Genomic DNA, 16,089 nt, shown 5'->3' with positions numbered 1-16,089 from the left:
AGCTCAAGGATAATATGCTCTAGATATCCAGATTCAAAACTATCTTCTGCTACTTTTTGCATGACATGAGACACTATGACAAATCATCATAATAACAGTCCCCAATGAATCACACATCCCTAAGTTCAAATCCCTTTGCAATGTTATATGATGATCCTCCATTAAAGGAGACCCGCCTCTTGAAAATGGATTTTTTTCAAGGTCATCTAAAACACATGTCCATCTGCTCTATGTGATTAGAAAATAGTTGAATTTTAACATCTTATTTAATCTACAAGTGATGTAAAACTATCATTTTTAAATTGATTCCTTTTTATTTGACTAATATAAAATATATAAGAATTTTAAAACACTATAAACCATTGGCCAGAGACTTTTTCATGAAGTCCTTTAATCTTTTGGTATTTTTTCATGGAATTTACTGTTTTTATAGTACTTATTCTTGAATTGGACATTGTAGGGTTTCCTTTTATTGATAAAAGAAAATTTGATTAGGCAGATGATAAGTCTACTTAGGAATATATATCTGTATTTACTTCTAAAACTATTTATCATTCAACATTTGAATTTATTATTTTTCTGTGTACATATTTGTACTGGAATACATTACTTATTAAAAAAAACAGAGCTGGGCTGGACACAGCTTCCAAAAATCACTTTACTTAACTACATTTGTAATAATAAAAAAGATTTGTCTCTTTGCATCAAGAATTAACATGATTTCAACTAAAAAAAAGTGGCCAAAAACCTAGCATGTGAAACTATTTTTATGAAACCTTATGCCAAACATAAATAAATGTTCCCTTCAAAGAAATCGTAAGTCTTTTAAAGCACCCATATTAAACTGCATATAAAAATAATTATCAATATATAAAATCTTCAAAAATTATATTAAGCAAGCATTAGACAACTAATTCCAAATAGCTTTATAAATTCTTTTTATTTTACTGAATTATTTTGTAACAGTGAATAAATCTATCTTAGATCTTATTTTCATTTTACTTTATGCACTACTAGTTCTATGAAATTATAACTCCAGGAAAAAAGAAACTTATTTGACATTCCCAAAGTGAAACACATAATAATAAACAAGAAAATTCATTTTTCATACCTTAAGATAGCAGTGAACATAGCAATAATGAAGCAGATTATCAGAAGGCTGAATAAGGCTGCTGACCACATGCACCAAATTCTCAGCATACATTGGGACAGAATGTTCCAGATTGATTTTATCCACCAGTATCTGAATGGATGGCAAAGGACGAAGACACTGGAAGTTTGTAGTATTCATGAAATTACTTGAGTTCTAGAAAATAAGGATTCGCTTTATTAGGAGTATAGCAGTCAACTGATATACAATTCCTTCTATACAAGCTTCAGACTTGCACATTTTGTAGTTATAGTAGGTCAATCTAGAAATGATGCCTTTATATAGAATTCTCTTGCTATAACTAAATATGAATATCTACTTTAAGTATGCCCCATATTTTAAAGAATGCATATTTTTTCTAAAGGTTCATTACATTTTAGCTAAAGCTTTTTATTTTTTCAATCAACTTCACAGTATGCACTAAATGCCTCAGAATGATGTAAACACTTTCTTAAATTAAGCTTAATCATTCTAAAAATTTGTCTAAATATTCAAGAACTAGCAATTTTTTGTTTTCTTTCCCTTTACTCACATTTAGATGATTACAGAAAATAAAGGACTATATCACACAGTGTAAAAGACATTCATAATAAGAAAGTATGCAGAAAGGAAAAAATAACTGATCCAAATCATACTAACAATATTTATATTAACAGCACATAAAGTCATAGGAATCTTGAGGAAGGCTTGGTGGTCTCAGTGTTACAGAACCATCTAGAGCATCTAAATAAATATGTGTAAGTTTCAAGATATCCAGAGAATGTGCCCTAATTAGTAAGTAATCTCCTCCTATAGTAAAACTAACTCCCTTAAAATATCTTCCACATGGTGCTCAATGAGAAATGCCATGACCTTCTACCCAAGAGAATCTGAAAATATATGACAATAGTATTTTCCTTTTTTGTTTTGTCTGGCTTTCACTGTCATAGTAACATTTCCATTTAACAGGCTGTGGCTGAAGATGCTAAATGCTACATGACAATACATGACACCAATCCAAAAACAAATAAGTCATTACTGAGAATATGCCTAAAATTGAATAAACTGAACATACAATCCAGATTGTTTATTAATTATTGATCATTTTAAAACCAACACTTATTTAGTAATTGCTTACTTTATTTAAGTATTTTTGATTACTGAAAAAAAAAGAGTAAAGCATATAAATCTGGACCATGGAACTCAATAAATTTTTAAACTTATAATTACTACCCATTTGAAGTACCTTGAAACGTTTCCAATGTCTGTTTCATAGCAACACTGAATACACTCCTGAGGGAGCCAATATTCTCACTTTAAACACCATAGTTTAGTTCCTTTTTGCACTTAAGAAATTGGAATCACAGTGTACATCTTTCACTCAACATAACATCTATGGGAATTAACTATGCTACTCATTCTTTGAACTGACACTTTAATCAACACAAAGTGACTCTATATCTGATAATATTTTTTACTTCAAAAATTACCTTTTTGGTATTAAAATAGGCTTTTTTCTTTTGATTAGTATTGAAAAGGTACATATTTCTACCCCTTTTCTTCTTACCTATGCCCCCTTATACATTCCAATTCCAAATTTTTAATTTCATTTGTTTCATGGATTGTCTTATTAAAACTTTTACATTTTTCTCTTTTTCCTTCAAGTTACTAAAGTAACTTAAAGATCAATGTGTAATAACCTCCATTGTTTTTCTATATGTACTATTGGGGACTGAACCCAGATTAAGACAAGTACTCTACCCTGAGCTAATCCCCAGTCCTCCGATATCCTAATCACTTCTAACACTATTTCTGTAATTATTTATTTTGACACTCAATTCATTTTGTTAATTCTTTTAGTATGCTTATTTTTTTAAAGGCAATTCATGTCATGGAATAAATTACAGGCTTTAGCAAACATGTAGAATAAAAGCAGATCAACCTGGTCCTGTTCATGAATGGAATTAGGCTTTTTTAAGGCTAATCTGCTTCAATTAGTACTTACTAATAGACTGTGGCTCTTGTAAGGTATGAGAGAAGAGCAAGAGGTGCTCACTTGACAGAGCTTAAATTCTACCTCTTCATGCCCAGCACAAATCAGATAGTGAAATTTCTCTTTTGTGCTTTCCACTTTATTTTCCTCTACATTTTCTAAAGTTTCTCTAAAGTTTTGCATTGCACCAAGAAGCTTAGAGTTAGCCAAAAATCTGAAGGGCGTTTTGTGCAGATTTGAGGTTGACACCTCAGTGAGGCCTCCTTATTAGCATTTTTCCCTTTGATGGGCATACCTGAAGATCAGACATGACTGAGGAAAGAATCTATGAGCTTTATGTTAAGTGAAATAAGTCAAGCTTAAAAAGTAAAGGGTCCATGCTTTCTCTCTTACATGAAAGCTAGAGAGGAAAAAGGAAAAGAAAGGTGGTGGTGTGAAGCTAATGAAAATAAAAGGGAAACAAGAAGAGTAGAGGAAAGAGACCATGGGAAGAGAGGAGGAGAGGGAAAGGAAAAATAATGGAAAACAAGATTGATCAAGTTATTGGAAGATGACTTAGAATCCATAGTTGGCCATGGGTTTCTGAGAGCCACTCGCTTGGCAGGTGCAACCACTGTGAGCATGAGGCTGAGCACCCAGTGCCTGTGCCTATGCTCTGAGAATCCCCTCACTCGTATGTCCACTGCCCTCAGAAGACCCTTCCACAGGTGCACAAGTCACACTAGCACCACTGGGGGTCCCTTCAAAGGTTTGCTCCACCCTCTTGCCTCCTGCTTCCACTCTGCAAAGTGGGTGTAGGCCACTAGCTCAGAACCCCTTGACATAGGGTCCCTACTCTGGCATTGCAACAAGACTCCAGCAGGAGAGGCAGCTTTCCAGTGCAGAGTACTCTGTAAATGCAGGTCATAATTTTCAGCTCTCCTATCACTCTTCAACTTGATCACAGAATTCCAATCTTCTATATGCTTAACCTCCTTCAAATCAAAGATTCGTTTCTAATTGAAAAAGTTTTTCCAAAATGAAACTTACCTATGCACATTTAAAATGATTTCACATTTTAAAATTAAGATAAACTATTGTGTGAAGAATTATAATGCTTTCCAATACCCATCTTTTCTTTGTCCTTAATTTTTTCACCTACCTTTAAGTATACTTCATGTTTATCTATAAAACATATACAGATAGCAAATTATAGTGTTATATCAAGTGCATGTAAGAATATGTAACAACAAATCCCATTATTATGTAGATTATGATGCAACAATTTAAAAAATGTGGAAAAAAGTAAAGGAGAAAAAGACTTTCTCAGACAAACAAAAGTTGAGAGAATTTATTGCCAGTACACCTGTCTTATAAGAAGTATTAAAGGAAATCTGTGGGAGAAGAAAAATGATACAGGTTAGAAACTCACTTTTCAGATTTCATATCTACTTAAAAAGCATCAGAGAAAAAAATAAATGAAGTTTATATTAAAAGCTTTTATTTGTCTTATTCTATCTATCTATCTATCTAATTATTTATTTGTTTGATTGTTTGTTTATTTTTAGTATCAAGGACTGAATCAGGGACACTCAACCACTGAGTCATATTCCCAGCCCTATTTTGTATTTTATTTAGAGACAAGGTCTCACTGAGTTGCTTCAGGTCTCACTAAGTTGCTGAGGCTGGCTTAGAACTCGCGATTATCAAGCCTCAGCCTCCTGAGCTGCTGGGATTACAAGCGTGCACCACCATACCCGGCTTATTTGTCTTATTCTTAATTCATTTAATAAATCATAAAGTTGTTCAAAATAATAGAAATGGTGAATTCAGTTGTGTGTGTGTATAAATGTGTTTGTAGGCTTAAGTTTGCTTATCTATAAGTAAAATTAACGACAGCAGTAATACAAGAGCCAGGACAGTGAAAACAGGGTTTTGTTATTATGAGAAACCAGTGAGGTGGCATAGTGTTATATAAAAACAACAACAACAAAAAAAAAGTTTGGGATATACTTTGTGCTAGGTAAGTGCTCTACAGCTGAGCTACAATTTCAGGCACTTAACAAATTTAAAAGAAGAGATATCATAAAATATCTGCTTTCAAAATTTAATAGAATTAAACAATAACAAAAACATAACTGGAAAATCTCAAAGTACTTGGAGATTAAGTAACACATGGGTCAAAAAAAAATCACAAGAAAAATTTTTGAAAAAAACAACTTAAATTAAATGAAAATGAAAACAATTTATCAATATTTATGGGATATAGTAAAAGCATTCCTTAGAAGGAAATCTATAGCATTGAATGCATATATTAGAAAAGAAGAAAATATAAAATCAGTCACCTACACTTCCATTTTAGGAAACTAGAACCAAAAGAAGAAATTAAATCCAAAGCAAGCATAAAAAATAAAAGTAAGAACAGAAACCAATGAAATTGAAGAGAGAAAATTAATGAAATTAAAAGCTGGCTGCTTTTCTAAAAAGATCAATAAAAATTGACAAGTTTTTAGCCAGACTAAGAAAAAAACAAAGAGGACATAATTTATTAATATCAGAGCCTTGTGCCTATAATTCCAGCAACTCGAGAAGCAAAAACAGGACAATCACAGTTTGAGGAAGCCTCAGCAACTTAGCGAGACCCTGTCTCAAAATGAAAAAAGGATTGGGGATATAGCTGAGTAGTAAAGCACCACAGGTTCAAACCTTGTACCAAAATAAACAATTGAGTTCTTAATGCTACAATTGAAAGCAATACATCATTAAAAACCATGAAAATTTAAAAGGTTAATAAAGGAATACTATATACAACTCTATGCCTACCAATTTAATATCTACATAAAATGTGCCAATTCCTTAAAAGACACAAACTGATTACCTTGGGTATAGTGATAACTTCTAGATATGACACTAAAAACATATTCTATAAAATGGAAAATTAGTAAACTGAACCTAACTAAAATTAAAATTTTCTGACCTGTGAAGATATTCAGGAGAATAAGATAAGCCACAGACTTGGGGTAAATATTTGCAAATGACATGTTTGTAAAGGACTCTTACCAAAATATACAGGAAACTCTTACATGTTAATATTAAGAAAACACACCCTATTAAATATGCAACAGATTTAAAGAGACACCTCACCAAAGAAGATAAACAAAAAAAAAAAAAATGCTCCATATCATATGTCATCAGGGAAATGCAAATTATATAACAACATTATAATTCTACACCTATTAGAATGACAAAATACCAGGAAATTTACAGCACCAAATGTTGACAGGGATATAGAGAAATGGGAATGCTCATTCACTGCTAATGAAAATGCAAAATCATACCATCACATCAAGAGACAGTTCAGCAGTTTCGTTAAAAACTGAACATACTCCTACTCTATACAATCCAGAAACTGCCACTTTGAGTTAAAATTTTTTGAGTACACAAAAACTTGCCCAGACATGTTTAATAACAGCTGTATTAATAACTGTCAAAGCTTGGAAGCAATCAGGATATCTTTCAGTAGATAAGTGGACAAATAAACTGTGATAAACCTAAACAATGGAATATTACATCCACCAAAAAGAAATGAGCTTTAACACTTGCCTAGCATGTGTGAGGTACTGGGTTTGATTCTCAGCACCACATATAAATAAATAAATAAAATAAAGACTCTCAAAAACTAAAAAAGGTTTTTAAAAATAGAAATGAGCTTTAAAATCATGAAAAGACATGGAAGATATCTAATTGCGCAGAGTGAAAGAAGAGAATCTGAAAGGCCACATATTTTAAGACTCTACTATAAGGCATTCTAACTATTTGGTATTCTAACTATACAGCATTCTGAAAAAAAAAAAAAAAACAAGGAAAAAGATCAGTGATTATTAGTGATGAGAGCGAAGGATGAACAGGAGTACAGATTTTTAGGTTAGTGAAACTACTCAACGTGATACCGTAAGGGGAGACAAATGCACTATGTAGTTATCAAAACCCATAGAACATAAACAACAAAAGTAAACCCTAATGTCAACTTGGGACTTTGGGTGATAATGATGTTCCGAGAGAGGTTCAACAATTATAATAAATTTACCACTCCAGTGGAGAACTTTGATCATGAGGGAGGCCATCCAAATGTATGGGCAGAAAGTATATGGGAAATATCTGTACCTTCCACTAAATTTTGATGTGATCCTAAACTACTTTAAAAAATGAAGTCTAAGGCTGGGGATGTGGCTCAAGCGGTAACGCGCTAGCCTGGCATGCGCAGGGCGCTGGGTTAGATCCTCAACACCACATAAAATAAAAGATGTTGTGTCCACCAAAAACTTTCAAATAAATATTTTTTAAAAAATTCTCTCTCTCTCTCTCCCTCTCTCTCAAAAAAAAAAAAAAAACTGAAGTCTACAGCTGGAGCTGGAGCTCAGTGGTGGCAGAACGCTTGCCTAGCATGAATGAGGCACTGGGTTCGATCCTCAGCATCACACGAAAATGAAACAAATAAAGGCACTCTGTCCATCTACAACTACAAAAAAAAAAAAAAAAATTTAAATAAAGTCTATTTTTCAAAAGGAAGATAATAAAAATTGAAATAACAGGAAATAGTGACATTTTAATTTTCTCCATTGAAATTCTCTCCAAATGCAATACTCATTTAGCAGAATATATAGAGCAAATATACGAAATGAAACAACTGCCTCATAGTCACTTTTGCCATAAGTTACTCTTTCCTTTTTTTAACCAGGGATTGAACCAAGAGATGCTTAACCACAGAATCACATCCTCAGCCCCCCCCACACACCCTTTATTTGAGACATGATCTCACTAAGTTGCTTAGAGCCTTGCTAAGTTGCTAAGTTTCACTGGAATTTGCTATCCTTCTGCCTCAGCCTCCTGAGTCACTGGGATCACCGAAGTGCCTGCCCCATTGCAGCCGGGTATAAAATCACTTTCTGAGAATTATCAATCACAGTTACATTGCTTTTACTCCATCATAGATAAAGATATAAGCAGATATTATTTTATTGAATAATCACACATATACATATACAAGGGGAAAAAAGTAAACTCCTATTATACCTTTCCTCCTATAATGACAGGAAGCAAACAATCCAGCAAGTTGAACTCAGCCATGAAAATTGTACAGGTACATTTGAGGAGAGTTACACTTGTATGTCGAGTAGGAATATACTCCTCCAAGGAAGCCACTTCTTCAGGATTCAATATTGTTTCATTTTCATCCTTAATTTCTAAAATGAAAAATGGAACTTTAATGAAGAATATTTTTAAATAACTAATTTTCTTAAACAATTGAAAATTCACACGTGTGAGGAACTGGGTTCGATCCTCAGCACCACATAAAAATAAATAAAGATATTGTGTCCAGCTACAATTAAAATTTTTTTTTAAAAAAAGAAAGAAAGAATTCATAGATAAAAGGGCAAAACAAGGCTTGATAAGCAAAAAGTCATATATAAAAATAGATAAAGTTTACATCAAAAGCTAGAGAACATCATTTGGCATCAGAGGACTGCAAATAAAGTCAGAATGTGATAGAACTACACATCCATCCAGAGAAGTTAAAATGAAAAAGAGAGAATACTAAGTGTTGGCAAGCCTGTAAAGCAAAAGTCAGCAAACTTTTTTTGTGAGGAGTCATACAGAACGTATTTTAGTTCTGAGCCATACGTTTGTCACATTTACTCAAATCTGTCATTATAGCACAAAAGCACCTGTGGACAATACAAGAACCAAAGGAACATGGCTATGCTCCAATAAAATTTTATTTAAGGATTCCCAAAATTAATTTTAATATAATTTTCAAGTAAATCAGAATTAAATTTATTTTTAACCATTTAAAGTATAAAAAAAAATTTTGCTCATACCTATATGAAAACTGGCAACAAAAGTCATAATTTGACAAGTGAAAATGAAAGTCCCACATTGAGCTGATAAGAGTGTAGAGTGGTTCAATAACTTGAGAACACAGTTTGGGAGTCACGTCACCCCAATTGGAGTAGGGGCAGAGCAGAGCCGCCGCCTGCACCCTGAACAGGCCCAGCGACCCGCCAGCATGGTAGTCACGTCACCCCAATTGGAGTAGGGGCAGAGCAGAGCCGCGGCATGCGCCTGGAACAGGCCCAGCGACCCGCCGGCGTGGTAGTCACGTCACCCCAATTGGAGTAGGGGCAGAGCAAAGTCACCGCCCGCGCCCGCAAGGCAGGCAGACCTGCGACCAACCAGTGGAACAGGCCCAGCGGCCTGCTGGCATGGTAGACACGTCACCCCAATTGGAGTAGGGGCAGAGCAGACCAGCTGCCCGCGCCTGGAACAGGCCCAGCGACCCACTGGTGTGGAAGACACGTCACCCCAATTGGAGTTGGGGCAGAGTAGAGCCGCTGCCCGCACCTGCAAGGTAGGCAGACCTGCGAACGACCAACAGAACAGGCCCAGCAGCCCATCAGCGTGGTAGACAGATCACTCCAATTGGAGGAGGAGCACAGCCGCTGCTCGCCCCTGCAAGGGAAACTTTTCAACTATACAAGAACAATATAAATATATAGGGGGAAAATTCAATAACACAACAGTTTCACGAAGCAGAAAGAAATGCGAGCAGTATGAAAAGACAAGAAAAGAAAGGACCACAAGCAATGCAGGTCAACTCAACTTTAGAAGAGGTAATAGCTGCAGCAGATGGAATGTCAGATAAAGAATTCAGGCTATACATGCTTCAGATGATCTGGAGTCTCAAGGAAGACATTAGACAGCAAAATCAGACAATGAAAGATCACTTCGACAATGAATTACATAAACAAATCCAAGAAGCAAAAGATCAACTATACAGGGAGATAGAGGTTGTAAAAAACAAACAAACAGAAATCTTAGAAATGCAGGAAGCAATAAACCAACTTAAAAACTCAATTGAGAATTCTACCAGCAGAGTAGAACACTTAGAAGATAGAACATCAGACAATGAAGACAAAGTATTTCAACTTGAAAAAAACATAGACAGCTCAGCAAGACTGTTAAGAAACCATGAGCAGAATATCCAAGAAATATGGGGTAACATAAAGAGACCAAACTTAAGAGTCATTGGGATACAGGAAGGTATAGAGGTCCAAACCAAAAGAATGAGCAATCTATTCAATGAAATAATACGAGACTTGAAGAATGAGACAGAATCCCAAATCCTAGAAGCCTACAGGACGCCGAATGTGCAAAATCATAAGAGATCCACACATAGACACATTATAATGAGGATGCCCAATATACAGAATAAGGAGAGAATTTTAAAAGCTACAAGACAAAGGAAGCAGATTACATTTAGGGGTAAACCAATCAGAATAACAGCTGATCTTTCAACACAGACTCTGAAAGCTAGAAGATCCTGGAATAACATATTTCAAACACTGAAAGAAAATGGGTTCCAACCAAGAATTGTGTATCCAGCGAAATTAAGCTTCAGGATGGAAGATGAAATTAAAACCTTCCATGATAAACAAAAGTTAAAAGAATTTGCAGCTAGAAAACCATCTCTTCAAAACATCCTCGGCAAAATATTACAGGAAGAGGAAATAGAAAATATCAATGAAAACCAACAGCGGGAGGTAGTACAGTAAAGGGGGGGGGGATAATCAAAGAGGAAAACAAACCATGTTTAGTAACATAAATAAACAAATATGGCTGGAAGAACAACCCATTTTCAATAATAACCCTAAATGTTAATGGCTTAAACTCAGCAATTAAGAGACACAGGCTAGTAGAATGGATCACAAAACAAGACCCAACAATATGCTGCCTTCAAGAGACGCATTTGATAGGAAAAGACATACATAAACTGAAGGTGAAAGGTTGGGAAAAATCATATCACTCATATGGACTTCGGAAACAAGCAGGAGTGTCCATACTCATATCAAATAAAACAGATTTCAAGCCAAAGTTAATCAAAAGGGATAAAGAGAGACATTACATACTGCTCAAGGGAACCATACACCAACAAGACATAACAATCATAAATATATATGCCCCAAACAATGGTGCAGCTATGTTCATCAAACAAACTCTTCTCAAGTTCAAGAGTCTAATAGACCACCATACAATAATCATGGGAGAATTCAACACACCTCTGGACAGATCTTCCAAACAAAAGTTGAATAAGGAAACTATAGAACTCAATAACACAATTAATAACCTAGACTTAATTGACATATATAGAATATACCACCCAACATCAAGCAGTTACACTTTTTTCTCAGCAGCACATGGATCCTTCTCAAAAACAGATCATATATTTTGTCACAGGGCAACTCTTAGACAATATAAAGGAGTAGAGATAATACCATGCATCTTATCTGATCATAATGGAATGAAACTGAAAATCAACGATAAAAGAAGTAAGGAAAAATCATGCATCACTTGGAGAATGAACAAGAGGTTACTGAATGATCAATGGGTCATAGAAGACATCAAGGAGGAAATTAAAAAATTCTTAGAGATAAATGAAAACACAGACACAACATATCAGAATCTATGGGACACATTGAAAGCAGTTCTATGAGGAAAATTCATTGCTTGGAGTTCATTCCTTAAAAAAGAAAAAACCAACAAATAAATGATCTAATACTTCATCTCAAAATCCTGGAAAAAGAAGAGCAAAACAACAGCAAAAGAAGTAGAAGGCAAGAAATAATTAAAATCAGAGCTGAAATTAACGAAATCGAAACAAAAGAAACAATTGAAAAAATTGACAAAACTAAAAGTTGGTTCTTTGAAAAAATAAATAAAATTGACAAACCTTAGCCATGCTAACAAAGAGAAGAAGAGAGAGAACTCAAATTACTAGCATACGGGATGAAAAAGGCAATATCACAACAGACACTTCAGAAATACAGAAGACAATCAGAAATTATTTTGAATCCTTATACTCCAATAAAATAGAAGATAGTGAAGGCATCGATCAATTTCTTATCATATGATCTGCCAAGATTGAGTCAGAAGGATATAGACAACCTAAACAGACCAATATCAATCGAGGAAATAGAAGAAACCATCAAAAGACTACCAACTAAGAAAAGCTCAGGACGGGATGGGTATACAGCAGAGTTTTACAAAACCTTTAAAGAGGAACTAATACCAATACTTTTCAAGCTATTTCAGGAAATAGAAAAAGAGGAAGAACTTCCAAATTCATTCTACGAGGCCAACATCACCCTGATTCCCAAACCAGACAAAGACACTTCAAAGAAAGAAAACTACAGACCAATATCTCTAATGAACCTAGATGCAAAAATCCTCAATAAAATTCTGGCGAATCGGATACAAAAACATATCAAAAAAATTGTGCACCATGATCAGGTAGGATTCATCCCTGGGATGCAAGGCTGGTTCAATATATGGAAATCAATAAATGTTATTCACCACATCAATAGGCTTAAAAATAAGAACCATATGATCATCTCGATAGATGCGGAAAAAGCATTCGACAAAATACAGCATCCCTTTATGTTCAAAACTCTAGAAAAACTAGGAATAACAGGAACATACCTCAATATTGTAAAAGCAATCTATGCTAAGCCTCAGGCTAGCATCATTCTGAATTCAGAAAAACTGAAGGCATTCCCTCTAAAATCTGGAACAAGACAGGGATGCCCTCTCTAACCACTTCTGTTCAACATAGTTCACGAAACACTGGCCAGAGCAATTAGACAGACGAAAGAAATTAAAGGCATAAAAATAGGAAAAGAAGAACTCAAATTATCACTATTTGCAGGTGACATGATTCTATACATAGCAGACCCAAAAGGGTCTACAAAGAAACTATTAGAGCTAATAAATGAATTCAGCAAAGTGGCAGGATATAAAATCAACACGCATAAATCAAAGGCATTCCTGTATATCAGCGACAAATCCTCTGAAATGGAAATGAGGAAAAACACTCCATTCACAATATCCTCAAGAAAAATAAAATACTTGGGAATCAACCTAACAAAAGAGGTGAAAGACTTATAAAATGAAAACTACAGAACCCTAAAGAGAAAAATAGAAGAAGATCTTAGAAGATGGAAAAATATACCCTGTTCATGGATAGGCAGAACTAACATCATCAAAATGGCGATATTACCCAAAGTTCTCTATAGGTTTAATGCAATGCCAATCAAAATCCCAATGGCATTTCTTGTAGAAATAGAGAAAGCAATCATTAAATTCATATGGAAAAATAAAAGACCCAGAATAGCAAAAACAATGCTAAGCAGGAAGTGTGAATCAGGCGGTAGAGCAATACCAGACTTCAAACTATACTACAGAGAAATAGTAACAAAAACAGCATGGTACTGGTACCAAAACAGGCAGGTGGACCAATGGTACAGAATAGAGGACACAGAAACCAATCCACAAAACTACAACTATCTTATATTTGATAAAGGGGCTAAAAGCATGCAATGGAGGAAGGATAGCATCTTCAACAAATGGTGTTGGGAAAACTGGAAATCCATATGCAACAAAATGAAACTGAATCCCTTTCTCTCGCCATGCACAAAAGTTAACTCAAAATGGATCAAGGAACTTGATATCAAATCAGAGACACGGCATCTGATAGAAGAAAAAGTTGGCTACGATCTACATACTGTGGGGTCGGGCTCCAAATTCCTCAATAGGACACCCATAGCACAAGAGTTAATAACTAGAATCAACAAATGGGACTTGCTCAAACTAAAAAGTTTTTTCTCAGCAAAAGAAACAATAAGAGAGGTAAACAGGGGCCTACATCCTGGGAACAAATCTTTACTCCTCACACTTCAGACAGAGCCCTAATATCCAGAGAATACAAAGAACTCAAAAAATTAAACAATAAGATAACAGATAACCCAATCAACAAATGGGCCAAGGACCTGAACAGACATTTCTCAGAGGAGGACATACAATCAATCAACAAGTACATGAAAAAATGCTCACCATCTCTAGCAGTCAGAGAAATGCAAATCAAAACCACCCTAAGATACCTACTCACTCCAGTATGATTGGCAGCCATTAGGAAATCAAACAACAACAAGTGCTGGCAAGGATGTGGGGAAAAGGGCACACTTGTACATTGCTGGTGGGACTGAAATTTGGTGCGGCCAATTTGGAAAGCAGTATGGAGATTTCTTGGGAAGCTGGGAATGGAACCACCATTTGACCCAGCTATTCCCCTTCTCGGTCTATTCCCTAAAGACCTAAAAAGAGCATACTACAGGGACACTGCTACATCAATGTTCATAGCAGCACAATTCACAATAGCAAGACTGTGGAACCAACCTAGATGCCCTTCAATAGACGAATGGATAAAAAAAATGTGGCTTTGATACACAATGGAGTATTACTCTGCATTAAAAAATGACAAAATCATAGAATTTGCAGGGAAATGGATGGCATTAGAGCAGATTATGCTAAGTGAAGCTAGCCAATCCCTTAAAAACAAATGCCAAATGTCTTCTTTGATATAAGGAGAGTAACTAAGAACAGGTAGGGAGGAAGAGCATGAGAAGAAGATTAACATTAAACAGGGATGAGAGGTGGGAGGGAAAGGGAGAGAGAAGGGAAATTGCATGGAAATGGAAGGAGACCCTCAGGGGTATACAAAATTACAAGAGGATTGAGGGGAAAGGGAAAAAAAATACAAGGGGGAGAAATGAATTACAGTAGAGGTGGTAGAGAGAGAAGAGGGGATGGGAGGAGGGAGGGGGGATAGTAGAGAATACTAAAGGCAGCAGAATACAACAGACACTAGTATGGCAATATGTAAATCAATGGATGTGTAACTGATGTGATTCTGCAATCTGTATACAGGGTAAAAATGGGAGTTCATAACCCACTTGAATCAAAGTGTGAAATATGATATATCAAAAACTATGTAATGTTTTGAACAACCAACAATAAAAATTTAAAAAATAAAAAAATTTAAAAAAAAGAATAATTGGGATGAATTCAAAATAAAAAGCTTCTCAGCAAAAGAAACAATCATTGAGGTGAATAGAGAGTCTAAATCTTGGGAACAAATTTTTACCTCAATCCTTTTTTTAAGGACACACTTCCTACTTATGAGGTGGAGCCTCCTAAAGGTCGACCTCTTTATACTTCTGCATTGAGGATTAAGTTCCAAGATGAATTTTGGAGGGGCACAAACATCTCAAATCATAAGATGGTTGTACCCTTTAAAAATTATTTACCATGTCACTCGTGGTAGAGTGCTTGCTAGCATACTGGTTCTATCCACACCCCCAGAGAAAAATAAAAAACAAAAAATAAATTATTTAAAGCCAAAAAAAAAAAACAAGAACACAGTTTGGAAATCTCTACTAAAGGTGATATATGCAATCATTCGACCTAGTGATTTCACTTTTAGTAGCTCAACAGCAATATATACATATATTTACCAAATAACATGCACTACAATGATTGTAGCTTCACTATAAAAACAGCCAAAACTAAAAACTAACCAAATACTCATCAAAATTAATGTGAATAAATACGTTATAATACCCAACAGAAACTTACACAACAAATCTCATAAACATAATGTGGGTTAGCCCAGAGACAAAAAAGCACATACTGTATAATTCCATTTATGAATTCAAAATAAACATAACTAAATCTATGATGTAAGTAAATAAGAATAGTGGTTATTCTTTAAGACAGAATATTTAGTAACAACAAGAAGATTTTTTTTAAAAAGAGAGAGTGAGAGAGAGAGAGAGAGAGAATTTTTTTAATATTTATTTTTTAGTTTTTGGCGGACACAACATCTTTGTTTGTATGTGGTGCTGAGGATCGAACCCGGGCCACACGCATGCCAGGCGAGTGCACTACCGCTTAAGCCACATCCCCAGCCCCAAGAAGAAGATTTTTGAATAGATGCTAAGCTTTTATTTCCTAACCAATGTTCTGACCAATTACTTAAATAGATGTGATTAGTATAAAAATTTCATAGTGCTCTATCCTTAAATTTTATATACTT

The 16,089-nt window shown here is 34.9% G+C and overlaps 1 protein-coding gene across 4 annotated transcripts in view; it reads right to left on the bottom strand.

Moving 5' to 3' along the window:
* Vps13b (vacuolar protein sorting 13 homolog B) overlaps positions 1-16,089 on the bottom strand; it is a 736,334-nt gene that overhangs the window by 620,849 nt on the left and 99,396 nt on the right. For all 4 annotated transcript variants that reach the window (XM_076835849.2, XM_076835851.2, XM_076835850.2 and 1 more), the window contains exons 14-15: positions 8,175-8,344; positions 1,112-1,306 (exon numbers count right to left, since the gene is read on the bottom strand). In XM_076835849.2, coding sequence (XP_076691964.2) covers positions 1,112-1,306; positions 8,175-8,344 — 365 coding nt within the window. The remainder of the gene's footprint in view (positions 1-1,111; positions 1,307-8,174; positions 8,345-16,089) is intronic.

Source organism: Callospermophilus lateralis, chromosome 16, assembly GCF_048772815.1.
Source record: "Callospermophilus lateralis isolate mCalLat2 chromosome 16, mCalLat2.hap1, whole genome shotgun sequence".
Classification (NCBI taxonomy): Eukaryota; Metazoa; Chordata; class Mammalia; order Rodentia; family Sciuridae; genus Callospermophilus; species Callospermophilus lateralis.
This window is presented reverse-complemented; position numbering and strand designations above follow the sequence as displayed.